This window comes from Phyllostomus discolor, chromosome 5 (genome assembly GCF_004126475.2).
Source record: "Phyllostomus discolor isolate MPI-MPIP mPhyDis1 chromosome 5, mPhyDis1.pri.v3, whole genome shotgun sequence".
Classification (NCBI taxonomy): Eukaryota; Metazoa; Chordata; class Mammalia; order Chiroptera; family Phyllostomidae; genus Phyllostomus; species Phyllostomus discolor.
In genome coordinates, this window is record NC_040907.2 from 55,452,436 (window position 1) to 55,471,907 (window position 19,472).

Genomic DNA, 19,472 nt, shown 5'->3' on the forward strand with positions numbered 1-19,472 from the left:
TAAAAACAATTTTGAAGCATGCCTCTACAGACATGTCTACCACGTTAGGATAAATTCCTGTGGTGAAATTAATGGGTCAAAGGGGATTCATATTTTAAACTTAAAGTCATCTGCTCTCCACAACAGAAACTTTATACTCCCATTGACGGTCCATGAGTGGGCATTTCTTGTATTACTAATGAGGTTGACAACTCTTTCCATAAGTACTGGGTACATGTACCTGTGCTTGCATGAATTATCTACTCAGGTCCATCCCTCTGGTGGGCATTCATTATTTACTAATTAATTTGAAGAATTCTTTTTCAAGATTATTAACTTTTACCTGGTATTGGGGGTCTTTTCATACTTTCCCTACATTGCTCTTTTATATTTTTGGCTTTTGAGTAACATTCTAAGACCCTTTTCACGTCTCAAATAGGCAGGTTGTTCTCTTATTGAATAATTTTCCCCCCACTGAAAAGCCAATTTTATTACTCACAATAGTGAGAAGCATTTCTAGACTCTATTTTGTTCCAATGATCTAGCTACTCATAGGCTAATAAGGCTCTACTTTAGTAACTCTAAGGTGGTAAATTTTCTAGCTGCCGGGACTTGTTCCAACTCAATTTTTTCCCTGAATTTTTCTGTCTATTTGCAACTACCCACCCCCCCGCAAAAAAAAGGCTTCAGAAACTTTTTTTTTTCAGATTTCTGAAATCTCCTAAGGAAATCTTGGTGTGAATTACTTTGAATTTCTAGAGTATGAGAAGGAAAATCTTTACATGTGACCAAGAATTCTTTGAGTATTCTTTTATGTCTCCCAGGAAACTTTTAAAGTTTTTTTTCCTTTTTAAAGGTATAAAAACTCCATTTTATTGTGCATTACCCCTTCATTTAAAAAGTCAGACATAATTTACACCACTTCCAGAAATAAGATCACCCATAGAATCTAGAGTGTAGATAAATGTGTATGAGCTTTTTCTGTGAAACTGGCCGAGGGGTGGCACTGTCAGCAAGCTGTTTGGGGTGGAGCACCCTGAGAGGCAGGACACCACCTGCCTGGGGTGGCCTACCTGTGGGCTTGGTGTGGGCACCGTGGAGGCCCGCCTTCATGGCTAGGGTCCCAGAGGACCAGCTGTGCTATGTGGCTGTGCAGCTGCTGGCACCCACTGCCTTTTGGAGACCCACAGAGCAAGGCAAGGTGACAAAGGACCAGTTCACCACCAGATTCCTCATGCAACCATGATGGACTGGAGGCCAAGGGTGCATCAGGGTGGGGGGCCCAGCCTGTGTGTATTTGGGTTCAGGCAGGCCCCGTAGGTGCAAGAGCATCAGGGTGCTGCCTGAGGCTTCCAGGATAAAGTTTTCTTTTTTTTTTTTTAATTTTTATTTGCTTGCTGTTTAGTTTTTATTTCATGATCATAAACTTAACTCTGCAATCCAGCTAGGCTTGGAGGGGGTAAGGAAAACATGGAACCCAATGAACTGCATCGAGAGCACGAAGATTATAAAACATTCCAAGCAGGTGGGGGTGAAGGCGAGCTCTCCTGAGCTACAGAAGGAATGGTCTGGTGGTTAAGACAGAACACAAGTCAAAGTTATTAGAGTTGCCCACAGTCAGCAATGGTGATCTTCTGGCTGATGTTGCCATTCCTGGACCTGTAGTGCTCCATGGCTGTCACAACATCCATGCCATTGACCACACACTTGCCATCCAGCCACTCAGTCTTTGCAGTGTAGATAAAAAACTGAGGACCATTTGTGTTGGGCCCAGCATTTGCCACGGACAAGATGCCAGGACCTGTGTGCTTCAAGATGAAATTTTCATCATCAAATTTCTCCCCACAGATGGAGATACATTTGCCATCTCTGCCACTGTGGCATGTGAAGTTACCACCCTGGCACATAAATCCCAGAATAATTCTGTGAAAGCAGGAACCTTTATAACCACATCCTTTCTCTCCAGTGCTCAGAGCATGAAAGTTTTCTGCTGTCTTTGGAACTTTGTCTGCAAATAGCTTGAAGGAGATGCGGCCCAAAGGCTTGCCATAGGCGGGGATGTCAAAGAACACGGTGGGGTTGACCGTGGCTGGGTGTGGGAAGATAGGGGCAGTGGCAGCATCTGCAAGGCCTGAAGTTTTCTTTTTAAAGGTCCTGTTTCCTGTAAATTTTGTCACATATATTTCACTGCTTTTTAAATTAGTAATAGTAGTACTGCTATTGTGAATGAAATCTTTTTTCCATTATATTTTCTAATGATCAAGTGTTTTATTAATTTTTGTATATTTATTATGCAATTAGCCACCTTTCTGAATTCATTAATAGTTTTTCCATTTGTTCTTACATGCTCTGAGTTTTGAGTAATGTAACTATAAATAATGATTCTTTTGCATACTCCCTTCCAATATCTAATTATGTGAAACTTAAAATTTTTAAGATATACCTTATTTAAATATGCCTCATTACAAGTAGTTTTCATTAATCTTGTATAGACATAATAAATAGTATCAATGAATAAACTTAGCTCTTTTGGTTGGCTCAGCAAAGTTTTATTACCTTTTATTTTTGGGTTTAGGGAAGGCACATGTATTTATTCAATGTATTTCAAAGGCTGCATTCTCATTTTTCATTTGCTCTATTTTTTTCACTTCTTTTCTCCACATTTTTGGAGAGTGATCAAATTACCCATATAACCAATAGTGTTTTCCACAGTGTCAGTTATGCTGATTAGTATCTTTTATGGTAATATGCATTTGGGGTTTCCATTTATTTTTTGCATATTTCAGGATACACCCTTTTCATTCCTCCTGTTTATCTCAACTTATTCTTTCTTTATGGCTCATAAAAATGAAAAAATAATCGCCTAAACACTTATTTGTGCAAGACAGAGTGCAAAGTGTTTTACAGACATCATCTTATCAATGTGGAGAAGTTACTAACACGTTGCATCTGAGAACATTGAGGCTTCAGGTGACTAAGTAATTTGACCAGGACCACAGCTGGTCAGTAGTAGAGACAAGATTTAAAGCCAGGCCATCTTCCTCCATAATTCCTGCTTTTAACAACTCTTCCATGGGGTTGCACTTGCCCTTGGCCCTTCTCCCTGTTCACAAGGGAGCTCAGTTCCTTTCAGATCTATACTTGGAGAGATGTGGCCTTATAAGTACCTTGAGTCAAGCCTAGTGCCTGTTGGACTAAGGCATGAACCTCCTCTGCTCTGATTCTTAGATAATCTGGCTTTGCTAGAGTCGGGCAAATGTTCTTTTTACAAGTGCTGTACGCTCTCCCAGCATTCGCTACAATCCAGGGATCCTTCACTCTCACCATTTGTAAGACTTTCTCTGTATGGCTGTACATCCAAGGGAGCAAAATGCCCCTACCTCCTGAACCTGCAGCTGTACCAAAATTGAAACCGGCAAGAATAAGACTCAAGTGAAAGCAAGAAGCTGAGGAACACTGAGGGATGGGCATAAATCTCTAGCTGCCTCAAATATTTCTGGGCAATAAGGGGTTTGATTTTCTAGGTAGTGTAGCACCTTTGTCCTTAGATGCAGTGACTCAATTGAGGCTTTTTTCCTGCCTACCTTGAAGCTAATTTCAGTCACTGTATCAAATGATTGACAATGGAGTTAGTGACAATGGATTTTAACACGGGTTTCCTCTTATCTTTAGTTTCTAGTATGGTTGCAGTCTTGGTGGGTACTTCCACATGACGCTGGGGAAGGATAAATTAAGGACAGCTGATCTGTATATTTAACACAATTTTATGAGCATCTGTACCAATCAGTTTGGAATCAGTGTTAGACTCACTCTTAAAGTTCATAGAATGTCCCCACCAATACCTGTGTCACTGGTTACTGACATGGACCAAAGTGACTCTGAACTTCTTTTGATGATTTAACATTTCGTAGATTCTTTTCTTGAATATAGAATTTCCAATATGAACTATTCTAAAAGCTCAATGGATTCATAAAACTAACTTAAATTTTCAAATGACATTTTAGAAAATCACTGTACTAAGAAAAGGTATTATTGGACAAAGATTTAAGGATTGAACTGAGATGTTTTCCTGTCTGTAAGACGTGGCTGAGGACACTGAGAGACCCAGGCCAAAGCAACCTGATAGGTTTCGCTGTTCTTGAGAATTATCTTGAACAGAAAAAATCCTTTTTACACTGTAAATTGTGGAAACCCCTTGGCGCACATAGAATTTCTTGCTTCAATAAAGCAGTGCTACGGATATTAAGAAATCCTACCTGACTTTATTTTCCATTTCAGAAGCATCCCAGTTCTTTTGTAGTTCTCTGGCCACACTACTATGGATAGAGAGAGCCAACAAATGCATCAAAGATATTAAATGTGTAATTGGAAACCCCAAGCTACACTAAGCGTCCTGCATTTGTGTCCCCAGGTCACCCCCTGTAATAGTTTTATGTTTAGAGTCACCGGTTGACTTGAAGTAGATTACCCTCAATAATGCAGGTAGGACTCATTCAGTCAGTCAAAAGTCTTAACAACAAAAACTGACGTTTCTCAAAGAAAGAATTCTGCCTGAATACTGAAATATAGAAACTCTGCTGGCCTGCACTATAGATTTAGACTTGTCAGCCCCATCACTGCATAAGAAAAAATTTTTACAATAAATCTCTTTATATGTGTGTGTAATATACACATATACATACATGTAACATACCTATATACATATGAGTAATATGTGTGTCTATATACCTATATACATATATGAGTAATACGTGTGTCTATGTGTAATACTCCAAAAAACTTTTGCTTGGCTCTTGCCCCTACACAACCGTAAGCTCGAGGATGTGGACTATGCCTTATACATCTTTGTATCCTTAAATTCCAGCATGGTGCTTTCTCAGACTCCTAAGTACTCACTATTTTGAACTAATGGAGGAATAGAATAATCCCTCTGTACAAGTCAAATGAGGAGGTGAGTGACAACTGAGGCAAAGAGACTATAATAGGGTCAGAAACTAGGAATCTCAGGAAAAATGAGGCTCAAAAGGAAGCAGATCAACTCCTGCAGTCACCAGAGTCACAGCAAGCCAGGAAAGCCTGAGGCTGGGAACTAAAATGCAGGTTTTTGTACCAAAAGCCTACTAAGGGCCCAGGCTGGGGTAGCTCAGTTGGTTAGAGTGTCATCCCCATACACCAAGGTTGAGGGTTCAATCTCTGCTCAGGGCACATACAAGAATTGACCAATGAATGCATAAATAAGTGAACCAATTGATGGTTTTCTCTCTCTCTCTCTCTCTGTCAAACCAATTTGAGAAATAGGCAACTAAAAATGTTGGCTGAGTTTGAATGGACTAGCCATGGGACTTTTCATGTGTCCTTTCACCTTCTTCAGCTCAGGTGACTGATCTATTTATTTAACTTTATATGATTCTAAGGTCAAAGCAAACAGGAACAGAAGTCCATCCAGTCGGAACATGACATCATTCTTGTTGATTCCACAGGTTATTCTCTACTTTGTATCAGGGACAGCACTGGTGACTGGGGGAGTGGCCCTTAGGCTACAGGCACCAACAGGGCAGTAAATATATTTGGCTCAAAACTGGGACTAGACTAGAATTGGAACTACAAAGAAATCTACAGGGAACATGTGCAATGCTACATAACCATAAATATGGTAGTTAACACATAGAGTTTGGCTATTAACTAAACTATATAAAGGACTGTGAGGTGTTATGTCATCAGGATGCTTCAGCTCCTTCTGTAGAGGAGGAATAATTATTCTGTAAAAGGCAGATTTAGACAAAAGATGGAGGAAGATGGACAATGAGTCACTTCTACAAGATCTGAAACTTCCAGGTATTCTGACCCTCGTAGTCCAGAGGATACCTGGGGTTGTAGGTGAACTTCCAGGTGCCTGTGGGATCCTTGAATTCCAAGCTGCTCACAGGGCTACAGCCATCATGTCTCTGGCCTGATAGGGAGGTGGGAGACAGGGCCAGGGAGGGTCCCACAGAGGGGCCTGAAAGGGGCTGAGAGCCAAGCCCCCCAACCAGAGCACCAAAAAAGAAATCTGACTTTTAAAGAATAATTACTCCTTTATCTTTTTGTATGGGATGCAATCCTTCATTTTAAGATATATAACATGCTGGTTTCTAGAATCATGACATTTTTTAAGTTTTTTCAAACATGTTATTTCACAGGATGCTAACCTATAAAATAAACAGTGAATGAACTTGAAAAATGCTAAAAGCAAAAATGCTTCAGCCATGGCACATACAGGCAGAAGTCAATGAAATCCCTCAATTACAGAAGTTAGCCATGCTTTCTGTTCACTTATCAGGCAGGATTCCATGTTCAAACTAGATACACAATTGTCATTCAAGAGAACAAATAAGGTCAAGAGAATCAACCACATAATGTAACAACAGATAAGAATAAAATTAACAATCAAACCTTACAACATTAGACATAATATTGATGTCAAGATTTCTAAGCAATCACTTCTTTATTTAGTTTAGATAAAGACTTCCAGCATAGGACACCGTTAGGACGAGATCGTTAAGAGCTATGTACAAGTGAAATAAGGTGAGTGCAATATAAAACTAGAAAAACTTAAGTTTTTCCTTCCCTATAGGATCACTCCAGATCACCACATTAGAAAACAAAAGCAGATCATTCTTAATGTGTCAAATTTGTTTATTTATTTAAAAATATAACACACATCCCTATTGCACAAACAGATAATTCTGAATCTAATTTGCAATCAGACCAGTCCAGGAGTGTCTATCTACCTGGAGGCTACACAGCTAGTGTCACATTACACCCAGAAAAGGCCGCTGTCCTCACAGGATGTGGAGCAGTGGTAATTCACCATTAATGCTTATTTAACAAAATGTTCTAACACTTTGGTAAATATTGGAAAACTAACAAATGTGTCTGGACATTGTTTATCATGCCCATCCAAGAGACTTGTTGATCCAGAGAAGATTTATTTGGACAAAGGATCTTGTTTAAACCAGAAAATCTTCAAAGTCTAATATAATTCTGGGCACATCAGGAAGGAAAGAAACTTTATAAGGAGAAGTAGGCTTGGAAATCAAACTGTCTTATTTTTCATTAGAATGTTTTAGTCAAAGGTATGAAATCAATGATCAAGCATCAGGAACTTCGGGAGTGCGCCCCATTGCCCATGACCACAACACTCTGCTTTCTGCTACGGCTGCTTGATCACAGGTGAAAGGCATGGAGAACATTGCCAGCTATAACTCAAATTGTGCGCCCCACACCCAGGATCTCTAAAGACAAATCTTGTTTTTTAGTATAAGAAACTCACTGAGTCAAATAGATGGCAATTAACGAAAGATTGTGTAAGTAAAACTGGAGTAAGAAACCTCTAATTACACAGGAAATGCATGAAAGAATTAATCATGATATGAGAAGAATCATTTTTCCAGTGGCCCCGCTGCTATGAATGATATTTTCATGAGCCTGGACCACTTTCTCCAAAGGATACTGAGAACCTATGACCGGTCTCAACCAACCAACTTCCATCCCAGCTTGAAGGGCTGCTGCAAATTGCTGAAATTCCTCCTGTGTTAAAAAAAAAAAAAAGGTGAGGGAGGGGGTTTCTATAGAGAAACATGAGCTGATTTTCAGAAGCATTAAATATTTTCAGAATCTAAGAAAGCACAAAGAGTTTCTCACAAAAGTGTGGCTTTTGTCAACTTGTCCAGAACAATAGAAAAAGTAGCTCTCAATATTGTAACTGTAAGTCCAACTTGTTTGAGACATCATCAGTTTACAAAATCCATACTGTCCTGAGGTAATTACTAATACTACCTCCTTTCTCTCTCAAAAGTGTCCTGACATTGGAAAGTAAATGGTACTGCCACCCTAGTTATCTCCTAGTGACTAATCTTTAACACACACATCTAGTCAGATGACTAAGTCTAGCATTTACTTAAACCTTCAGTCTGCCTGACTAGGCAAGTTACCCCAATCAGAATTACCTCTTTTCTTACCTTGGTTGATGAATACAGAGCAAGTCCAATTATACTAGATTCCTTCGCCATGGTGTCCCGTGGGTTTATTTCAATAGGGCCTCTGCTGCCAACAACCTAGTATGAGGAACAACACATACACAGCTAACAATTCCTGCAAAATGGTGTTATATAATGATAAAACTTCAAAGTGGTAAAAAAAGGATACTTACTATTACCCGTCCTCCAGACGACAGAAGATTCAAATCATTACTAAGATTTACATTAGCTAACATTTCAATAATAACATCAATTCCTTTTTCACCAACAGATTTCTATATAACATAAAAGTATACAGAGTAAGTTAAGAAAACAAGTAAAAAGACTATAAAATAGTTATCATTGTCCCATATATTACAGAAATGAGTTTTGAATGATATAAAATGTACACTTTTAAGACTAATAATGCAAGTTTTAAAATTATCTAATTATATAGTGGTGATGTAATTCTAAGGTACAAGCCACAATATGATGATAAAGATTTATACAAAATAAATTGCTATAACAAAATAAAATTTGTTTAGAATTTTCAGGTGCTTAGACTCAAACTTGACTACAAAATACTTTTTTCTTAGTTGAAAATGTTCTATCTTTAAAATGTATTTTCATAGAGAAACATAAATAAAAACAACCCCCTGTAGGGCTCCCATTTTTATTAAAAAGCGAAAGCAAACACTGGCTGTTCAGCGTTGGGGGACTGTTCCATGCACGCATTCAGTTTTGTTCTAAGTGGTTTACAATCTAGCTCGGCAAACCAACTTCTTTTATTTGGGCTCTCAGATGTTAGTTCCCGACACCCCAAAGCAGCTCTCAAATAAGCTATACATATCTACCGTATATTCATTTTATTTTAACAAGAACTAAACACCTGTGTCAGGTACTGTGCTACATACTGGGAGTTCAAAGACGGAAACAGGGAGCTCAGAACAAAGCTAGGGAGAAAGATGGGAAATACACAGTCATAGCTGCAAGGTAATGGCTCAGTACTACATTAGCAGAAATAGACTGCAAGTTATAATGAAAAAAAAAGTTACTACTCTGATCAGCTGCAATGCTCATAGAAAGTCCCGCAGATGAATAGGAGGTTCTTGAGCAAAAAGGAAGAAAGAAGAACACGAGGAAGCTACACATGAGGCAGAGGCAGTCCAGACAGAAGAAAGAGAAAAGCGATGATGCAGGGACTGAGTCAGGACCAGAAAGTAGCCCATTGGGCCTGGAGTATGTATGTGGGCAGGTGGGGTCAGGAGAGAGAAAGAGGTAGCAGAGGGGAGATCATAATTTGGCACAGACTGTGAAAGTACACTGAATGCCGCGTCAGAGGGTTTGCATTTTAGGGGCGAGGGTTCATTAATTCTTGTGCCAGGCACTGTTTAAGCTGGAAGTCCCACAGGAAACAAGAGAGACAAACATTCCTATCCTAGTGGAGCTCCAATTCTAGTTATTTCTACAGACCTTTGCAGGGTTTGTTTTTCCTTTTCTTCTTTTTTAAGGAGAATCAAATGACTGGAAATAGTGGAGAAGATAAAAGGCTATATTAGCTCAGCTTTGAATGATAGTGAAGGCTGGAGAAGATGAAGTCTAAACTAAGTCACAGTGATGAAAGGAACAAAGAAAAAGTGATACATCTGAAATGCTCATCAGAGATGAAACTGGTATAAGGAAGTGATCAACCTGATGGGCTGGCTGCAGGAAGAACAGTGATTAAAAGATAGGAATAAAAAATGAAATGTGGGTTTTGTCCTGGATGACCAGATGAATGGCAATGTCCGGCAGGCAGATCAGGCCTGAGACAGTGCTGGAAACCCACATCCCACATGACATGGGTACTTGCTGAAGCCATGGGCATATGAGAGATTGATCAGGTTGGAGGTCTGGCAGCAGAGACAATGAGAGACCAAGGGAAAAGCCTGAAGAACACCAACATTTGAGTAATATGAAGAGGAGGGAGACTGAAAATGGAGTTAGGGAAATGATCAGAGAACCAGTTTGTGGGAGGCGTGGGCAGGTCAATTGCTGCTGAAAATCAAATGGGATGAGGACAGAGAGGAGAGCAGCAGACTGCTAAGGAGCTCGTCAGTGACTTCTGATCAGTAGTGTAAGAAGCTGGGGTGGAGACAAAACTGCAGTGGGAGGTGATGAGAGGCAAGGAATTAAAAACAGTAAGTACTACTTTTCCAAGAAGTTTGGTGGTAAAGAAGGTGGGGGTGGGGCATTAAAAGGTTAAGAGAATGTTTTTTGAGAATGAGAGCGACTAAGTGGAAGAAAGCAGTAGAAGAGATAGACGCTATGAGGCCTCTTAGTCTTAAAATCAGATTACTGCAAAACAAAAATATATTCTTAAAATAGCTAACCATTTTCCATTTTTGTAAATACTCTTGCAAACTGGTAGCAGGAGTGAATACTCCATTCATTTTAGGTGTCCTACAAATATAACAAGGGCGTGCCTTGACTCAGTTTTTTGGCAAGATGATTTGGTGGTAACAAACTCTCACTCATCTTTTCCTCAATCTGTAAAGACCTAGTTTACATAGTAATCAGTACCTGGAAAACTGTAATTCTTTCTCAGCATTAGCAAGTAGTTTGAGAATTAGCAAAGTAATCAGAGTTTAGTACATTGCTACTAGAGCATACATGGAAAACTTTAGAATCTGCTTCAATTCTATTGCATCAATGGGATATACAACAACTAATTAAATGCTATCTTACTACTTTGGATGAAGTAGTGATATTCCTCCAGAGCATCCAGTTAACAAATAAATGTGATTCCCAAGGCTAGACAGATCCAGTTTATAACCTGAGGAGACCTCACCTTCCATGGAAAAATTATACCAAAGAAATATTAAGAATACCTCACAGGTACTAATATAAAGCTACAGATTTACTTAAACTGTGATTTGCATTAAAAAGTAAATGTTTACAGCTGTAAGACTTGAGAGGCTAAATTTTATTTGGTAAACATAAACAAGACAGAAATGTGAAGGTTTAAAATTAGACAACTCCAATTTTTTAATTAAAACATTAAAACACATAGGCATAAAAACCATAAGCATTAAAAAAACAACTTTGAGAGTGATTCATAAAAAGAACTTACCAAAAAAGTAAGTCCCCTAAGGAACAAAATTTTACTTTTATAAAAGTATAGAAAACTTTTACCTTAATTTTATCAATATAATTAACTTCTCTGTGATTAAACACTTCATGGGCTCCATTTTGCAAGACGGTGTTCTGTCCTTCCTCCGTCCCAGCTGTGCCCAAAACCCTCAGGCCATAAGCTCTAGCGATCTGGCATGCTGCTAGTCCTACCTGAAAAACAAATGTAACCTCATAGTTTTATTTGGTTTGGGGGTGGTCCACATTTTTTTATTAGTCAATTATAGTTGACACTCAGTATTATTGGGTTGGCAAAAAGTTCATTTAGTTTTCTCCATAAAATAAGACATATTTTTCATCTTCAACAATAACTTTATTGATTTGGATATTTTCAGTATGTCAGCTATCTCCCGCATGGTATAATATTGATCATTCTCGATTAATTTAATGTCTCAATTTGATTGCTACCAACTTCAACTGCTTTACCTGATGGCAGAGCATCAACCTTCCCGTAAGAAATCTCTAGCACAAAACTTCACAAACCACTTTTGACACATTTGATCAGTCACAGCAGCTTCTCCACACACTGCATAAATCTTTTCTTGTTATTTGTTACATTTTTACCTTTCTTAAAATAATAAAGCACAATATGCCAAAAACATTGCTTATTTTTTCCATCTTCAATATTAAAATGGCTATGCAAAAATTCACCAATTTTGATAAGTTTTTTTAAATGCACACTGATATGACAGCTGTCACAATACAACAAAACTGTTTTGAATGAAGTTAAACACGACAAATGCTACTAAAGCCATCTTACAGAAAAAAAAACAAACTTTATGGCCAACCCGATCTTTCATGTTAGTTTCAGGCATATGGCACAGTGGTGAGACGTGTAAAATAATTTGAAAGTGATCCCCCGAATAAGTCTAGTATCCACCTGGCACCATATATCGTTATTACAATATTACTGACTATACAAGGTCCATCCAGAAAATACCCAGCAATGTAATAAGAAAAATAGAGACATTTACTGAAGATGGTACAAGAGACATTATACATAGGAAAATGATGCTTCAGTCCCCTTCAAAGCAAGCACTTTGGGACCTCACACAGTTTTCCTAATCACCATTAGCTGCCCTGTTGTATTTTCCTGAATAACATCGACGGTCTAAAATCTCTTCCTTTTCAAAGGTGATTTTAGTGTTGGGAAAAGCCAGAAGTCACAGGGTGCCAAACCTGGGCTGTAGGGAAACTGGTTAACCTGGGTGGTATGATATTTCGCCAAAAAACTCTGCAGGAGATATGAACGGGCACGTTGTCATGATAAAGCTTCCAACCACCATTGCCCACAGCTGCAGCCTTCTGAATCATCCAAATAGTTTCCATGGAGGAATGTTTAAACTTAAGCAAAATTTGATGCAGATTCCTTGCTCTACTCATTCAGTCATTTAGAATGTGACAACCACACAGTACACATGCTCCCTCAACGGTGTCTACCGCCCCCACTGACTAGTACAGTGAAGTCATTATTGCTCACACATGTGCATTCCAGTCACTGTCCTTGGCTGCCAGTTTATATCAATGTTGCACAAACTGTTCTTGTTATGTTAACAATGGCTGGACTTTTTACAGAGACCTTGTATTCCCTATACTGGGCTTTACATCCTGGAGACTGTTCTCTAACTACCAATTTGTACTTCTCAATCCCTTCACCTTTTGCACCCAGCTCCACAATCCCCCTCCCATCTGGCCACTGTTAGTTTGTTCCCTTAACCCAGTAGTTTTAGATTGTCGTATCCTTGCAAACATTTATTAAATATATATAAAGAACTTAAGGTTTTTCTAAATCATACCCTACTGTTAAGGAACTTCAAGTTTAAATGAAGAAATAAGAATAACAGCTAACTTTTATTGAGCATTTATATTATACCAGGTTCCACACTAAATAATTTCTATGCATCTGTTTACTTCATCCTCACAAGAAGCCTATGAAGCAGCTATGATTATTGTGCCTATTCTACAGTAAGTGAAATCTATAAAATGTAAGTAACTTGGGGAGAAAGGCACTTCCTTTCCGTCTGGGCACAGCCATCAGGTCAGCCAAGATGGGCGCTTACAAGTACATCCAGGAGGATGGAGGAAGTAGCAGTCCTATGTGATGCACTTTCTCCTCAGGGTGCACTGCTGGCAGTACCGCCGGCTCTGCGCTCCACATGGACCCCCACACCACCAGGCCCAATAAAGCACCCAGACTGGGATACAAGGCCAAGCAAGGTTACGTCATATATTGGATTTGTGTGTGCCTTGGTGGCCACAAACGCCCTGTTCCTAACGATGCAACCTATGGCAAGCCTGTCCATCATGATGTTAACCAGCTAAAGTTTGCCCGAAGCCTTTAGCCTATTACTGAGTAGTGAGCTGGACGCCACCATGGGCTCTGAGAGTCCTGAATTCTTACTGGGTTGGTGACGATTCCACACATAAATTCTTTGAGGTTATCCTCATTGATCCACTCCATAGGCTATCAGAAGGAATCCTGACACCCAGTGGATCACCAAACCGGTGCACAAGCACAGGAAAATGTGAGGGCTGACATCTGCTGGCCACAAGAGGCAAGGCCTTGGAAAGGGCCACAAGTTCCACCACAGGATTGGTGGTTCTCGCCCTGCAGCTTGGAGAAGGCGCAATACTCTCCAGCTCCACCGTCACTTCTAATATGTGTCATGTTTGTAAAATTCTTACCTAATAAACAATTTAGGACAGTCAAAAAAATTTAAGTAACTTGCCCAGGTCACAGAGATGGACACAGACTGGACCAAAGCATACCTCAGAGCTTTTTAACCACTACAATGATATATTTACTTAGCATCTGTTTTGTACAAAGGTAGAGAGTTTAAAAATTATCAAAATATGTTCACTGACTTCATATTTTTACATATAAAAATACTATATAATAGATGTAAGGCCTCTATCATTTAAGTGGAAGAGACAGGTACATGGTAATTTATTCATCTGTGTGACATTCATTGAGTGTTTACTATGTGCCAAACATGGTACTTCATGCAAGAAACTTACATTCTAAAGATGGGGGAAGACAATAACAAATGCCTGAACAAAGTACATTCAGAAAATAAAAAGTATGAAAAAAAACAAAACAGCCTATTGGGTTAGAAAGAGACGGGGAGAGGGGTGAGTTAGGTCATCAAGAAAAGCTGCTCTGAAGAGATGAGACCTGAATGAAATCAGGGACAAGCCGAGTAAAGATCTGGAAAGCTGCTGGGAGGATTCTGCAGGCAGCATGGTCATGGCTAACCTGTGAAGTGGGAACGAACTTGGGGTGTTCAAAAGAAAGAGGGACAGTGTGGCCTGAGGGGCACATGGGACAAAGTAGAAGAAGAGTCCAGAGGGACACAGAGAGGCCAAGACACTCACGGCCTTGGGAGTAAAGGTTTGGATTATATTAAAGGGCCATGCAGAACTACCAGAGAGCTTAAGTCAGATATGATCCGATTTAGTCTTTAAAAAGAACACTCGAATTATTTGAGAGGCAGAAAAGAGGGTTGCAAGGAAATAGGGGTAGGAAGACCAGTTAGCAACTGATGTAACCTTCCAGATAAGAGGTGACAATGGTTTGGACTGATGTGTCCACACAAGAAATAACAACAACAATTCAGATACAGTTTATAGGTAAACTGAAGGGCCTTCCTCACAGATCGTGGGATGTGAAGAAGAGAAAAATCAAGGATGTCTCCTAGGTCTTTGGCCAGATTAACAAGGTAGATTACTGGGATGAGGAAGAGTAGAGAGGATCAAGCTTGTGAAAGCATCAAGAATTCGCTCTGAACATGCTGAATTGTTTATGACTCACCAAAATAGTGATATTCAGTAATCAGCTCAATATGGGTATGGGCTCAAAAGAGTTTAGAGCTGGCAATAATAAATCTGAGGCTTGTCAGTTTACAGATGGTGTGGCCATGGGAGTAGATGACAAAAATTAAAATAAACCAGGCTATTGGGTTGCCAGAAAAAAATGTGCTTAATATAAAGAAGAAATAAAAACATTTTAGAAATACAGAAATAAGCAACTATTTAAAATACAATAGTAGGCCATACATGTCTGATTACATGCTAAGTGAATGGTACCAATAAATGGCACACACGGTTAGAGCAGCATTTCTCCAACCTGGCACTACTGACATTTTGGGCCAGATAAGCCTTTGCTATGGGGCTACCCTGTGCACTGGGGAATGTTCAGCAGAATATCTCACTGCTACCCACGAGAGGGCAGAACCCTCTGCCCAGATGCAGTAAGCAAAGCTGTCCCTAGACACTGCCCACTGTCCCTGGACGTGGACGAAGGATGCTGGAACTTCACCCCTTGTTGATAACCACTGATGTAGAGGAAGGCAAAAATTACCATGGATTGGGCATGACAGAAAAGAAGTAAAATGAAAAATGATAATAGAACGTAATAAAACTTGTAACAGTATCACAAACTCCCAGGCCTGAGATAGACAAGATTATATGGCATGTGGGCATGATAAGCCTGAACTCAATTGGGTTATGAAAGGAATTTGACTTAAGCGAAACAACATGGAACTCACTGTCTGATGAGTGAGAATACCAGACACTATGAGGTTAGCAAAGTCAATTTTTACTACTTAATTTGCAATTAGAAATTTTAGTTAAAAAAAAAACTTTTTAATAAAACCACATTTAACCTAAAACCTAATGTAAATTTATCTCCTTATGCTCTAACTACTTTAAAGAGACACTTACTCACTATTTTAAAGGCCCTGTTTATTCTATTCTCATCAACAATTATACTCACCACACTCCCTCAATAGATATGTCTACCACTTTTCTTGTATTTATTTTGCTGACACTATAACAGGGTACTCCCCAGGAACAGATCTGGAGAATAGCTGTGCTCGTAAATTGCACATCAGTTTAAATATGCAACATAATCCCAAAGGAATTTGAATTAAATGAGAAGAGAACATACAAACAGAAGCAAGAAAAACCTTGCACTGATTCCCTCCGACTGGGCAGGGAGGATCAGAAGCGCTTCACACACCAGGTTGCCAGTCTATCCCTGCCAGCCAAAGATTTAACAGACTCAGCCAGCTCGGAGAACAGTGTGGATTTTGCCTTTAAAAAAAGTCATGGTGAGGTGACTGGGCTTTTCACAAGAGGGTAAAAGGGAATGAAGGGATTTTCTCTCCCCTTCCTACTGAAATTTCAAAGTACAAGGTTAGCTCTCTAAAAGACAAAGCAATTTAAATAAATGTATGTTTAACAGAGCCTTTAGTTATTCAGGGTTAAATTCAACCGCAAAATAGCCTCTTTGGTGAAATAAACAATGGGAATTCTTGACAAGGTATTTTTGCCATATTTTCTCAGGCCCCGTAAGGACAATCTTGGCATTTTACAGGAAAGAGTCTGATCTGTGAAATCTTTCAGAACTGATCTATTTGAGGTCCATGGGAAGCTGGGTGTGAAACCTTGTGATGATCTATCCAAAGCACCGAACAATAGACTGAATTCTCTGTAGTACCTGGTCACCTTTAAAGGTAAATTCACATATTCAGAATGCCACTTATTATTCCGGAGACAATCTACTGTCCAGAATACATAGTGATCTGAAAGGGTTAACCACCTTCCTCAAGGTGAACCACCTGGCCCTAGTGTCTCCAAAATTTCTAAACCCTATACTTGCAGGACAGAGGTTATAAGGATTTTTTGCTAAATTCTGCCCTCAGAGCTCTAACTTTTCCTCTAAGCTCCTCGAAGGCAGGTTCACAGCCAGCTTCTTGAAGAAGTTTCTAACAGCTCTGTACTGGGTGACTTCACTAAAGGACTTATTTTATAAGTTCTGGGTACCCACTACCCCCCACCTTCCTATTAGCATTTTAAGGCATAAGCTGTGGTGTTAAGAGAAGAGCCGTATATTTTGCACTCCATGAATGTCATCAAAGTGCAGCAGGCAGGCAGCGGAGGGGAGCTAAAAAGGACAAAGAACTCAGTGTGGCTCTGCCGTGCCGTCTGGGGCGACACATGTAACTCTTTAATGAACCTTAGTTCTTTATGTAGAAAAGTATGGAATTAACATTCACCTTAAAGAACTGTTTAAAATTCTAAATGAATAGTCTTATAACATATGCCACTTGAAGGCAAAAGCAAAGCCAGTTTATCTTGGTCCACAGTCAACACAGGCAAAAAACCTAATATTTCAGTGGAGTGCTGTGTTGAATTTATTAATAAAGAAATGCTAACTAATGACAAAGAATCACCTTCAGAAGACAGAACTTAAAAAAGCTTTATTACATAAAGGAAAAATGCACCCCTGACTATATTTATAAATTTGGCTTTTAAAACTGACTTAAATGTGAAACCCACAAATAAATGCTGATTTAAAAATACAATTAAAAAAATACTTACTCCTCCACTAGCCCCATGAACCAGAACACTTTCTCCAGCTTTCACACGGGCGCTGCAAAAGAAGGCATAGGTTCATCATCTCACTGTAAAGCTAATTAAGCTCACACATTTTTAATTATTCTCAAGGAAATTCTACCCTCAGTCCAGCTAACACTTGCCCAAAGAGGAAATTCATGGTGAGATGGTCTTCAGGCTCCAGAAGATCAAACAATGATTCTTCAGAGCTACAGATAAAAGAAAACCTTAACTCATTCATTTCCTCATTCATTCAACAAGTGTTTTTTGGAGTCTGTTCTGTGCCAGGCACTGTGCTGGATGCGGGGTCACGTCACGGTGCTCCCTCCGACAGGCTGCAGTCCTCACACGCAGGTTAGGAGGGGCTGCTGAAGCCAGAGGGACAGGAGTCCCTCATTGATTCCCACGGAAAGCATCTCAAAACAGGTTCATTCTAGCCAGTCTTGATTCTGTGGCATAGAGCACTGCCCAAGTAAATACGGCAGGTAGACTATTTAAGAAAACATTTTTACTTTTCCATGCCTTCAAACATCAGGTTGCACCAGGCGTTAAGCTCTCATTTCAGAAAACAATGCTTAGTCAGCAATGATAGCTTGTAAGAAATACAATAAATCCTGTCACAAAGGTTCCCGTGTCAGCCCTAAAATGTCTAGATTTTCCGGTGAAGTGACACACGTGTGTTACTTCTGGTTCACACTACCACTTGTCTACTGTACTGAAAACAAGGAACGCGCAGAAGACAGACAGGGGACCCTTTCTTACTCCAGATGGACAGGTGCTAGCATCACAAGCCAGCAGCTGTTGTGTGACCCAGATCTGACTCCCAGAGAGGAACTCCTCCTTTCTAGAACAACAGGGTGGCCACACAGACATTATGTTCAGTCTGGGGGTGAAAACACAGTAATCTGGAGTCAGCTCAAGGCTGCGTGCCAGCAGCTGTGAGGCAAATGGCAACTATGGGCAGGAAATGAAGCTTTCTCCAACCCTCTTGCTTGGGATAAGGGGATTGAAAGTAGTGAATTAAAGTGTTTCTAATGATAAACTGTGTATAACTATTACTAAAACACTTTGACATTTTAAAAGGTAAAAAAAATGTAAGGGAAGAGGATTATTAATGTTATACTGTAGAATATGAAATACTTCCCAATGAATGTTTAAAAAATCTTATACACAACCCCTCAAACACTGTAAGCACCTTCTCCTGAATCCCTGGGCCTGCAGTGGGTGGAGAATCCTCTGGGGGGATCCTCTCCTGGATCCCCACCGCTATGACCCTTCTATCCTTGTGTGGAGGCGCTGTGATGGTTCATTTTATGTGTCAACTTGGCTGGCCCAGGGTGCCACATTTTGGTCAAACATTATTCTGATCTGCAAGTTTCTGTGAAGGTGTTTCTTGGATAAGAGTAACATTTAAATTGGTAGACTCTGACTGAGTAAATCATATTGTCTTCCATAATATGGATGGGCCTCATGTAGTTAGTTGAAGGCTTTAAGAACAAAAAACTGACTTCTCCCACAGCAAAAGGGAATTCTGTCAGCAGAGTGCCTTTGGACTTAACTGAAACTCTTCCCTGAGTTTCCTGGACCCTATTAGATTTTTCATTTTTAGCTCCTTGGGGCTCACAGTAGGGACCTGAGCCCTGGGCCTGGACTCCCCAGCTCTTGTCCCCTGCTCCCTCCTAGTCAATGAAAACTAGTACCTTGCACATATGCTTTTCCTTCCACCCCAAAGCCAGCCCCAATCTAGGAGATTTCAACATTCGCCAAGCAGAAAACCTTACATCACAATTCCTGAATTTCATGTGGAATTCTCCTCCACGTGAGCCACCCTCTCCCAGGGCTAAACCTAGTAACCACCTCCAACCATTCTACCTGAAAAATATCAGACAATAGTAACCACTATTACAACAACTATCTCCAGTCCTA

The 19,472-nt window shown here is 39.8% G+C and overlaps 2 protein-coding genes and 1 pseudogene across 3 annotated transcripts in view; 1 reads left to right on the forward strand and 2 right to left on the reverse strand.

The window, feature by feature from the left end:
• Positions 1-826: 826 nt before the first annotated feature.
• On the reverse strand, positions 827-3,306 carry LOC114496309 (peptidyl-prolyl cis-trans isomerase A-like). The gene is made up of 2 exons (XM_036027490.1): positions 3,147-3,306; positions 827-2,212 (listed from the first exon to the last, which is right to left on the reverse strand). The coding sequence occupies exons 1-2, from the start codon at positions 3,304-3,306 to the stop codon at positions 1,581-1,583; spliced, it is 792 nt and encodes a 263-aa protein (XP_035883383.1). The 3' UTR covers positions 827-1,580.
• Positions 3,307-6,432: 3,126 nt separating this feature from the next.
• Positions 6,433-19,472, reverse strand: part of CRYZ (crystallin zeta) — a 28,010-nt gene continuing 14,970 nt past the window's right edge. For both annotated transcript variants that reach the window (XM_028513215.2, XM_036026294.1), the window contains exons 5-9: positions 17,532-17,583; positions 11,151-11,300; positions 8,171-8,272; positions 7,980-8,075; positions 6,433-7,548 (exon numbers count right to left, since the gene is read on the reverse strand). In XM_028513215.2, coding sequence (XP_028369016.1) covers positions 7,384-7,548; positions 7,980-8,075; positions 8,171-8,272; positions 11,151-11,300; positions 17,532-17,583 — 565 coding nt within the window. In that variant the 3' untranslated portion in view covers positions 6,433-7,383. The remainder of the gene's footprint in view (positions 7,549-7,979; positions 8,076-8,170; positions 8,273-11,150; positions 11,301-17,531; positions 17,584-19,472) is intronic.
• LOC114497454 lies at positions 12,937-13,862 on the forward strand (annotated as a pseudogene).

What these genes read in the sequence shown, in the direction of transcription:
- LOC114496309 (XM_036027490.1), bottom strand. Translation starts at nt 3,306, where the DNA reads ATGGTGAGAGTGAAGGATCCCTGGATTGTAGCGAATGCTGGGAGAGCG. An exon ending in GGCACTAGGCTTGACTCAAG is followed by an intron (nt 2,213 to 3,146) that starts GTACTTATAAGG and finishes AATGGAAAAAAG; the next exon opens with ATTTCATTCACAATAGCAGT.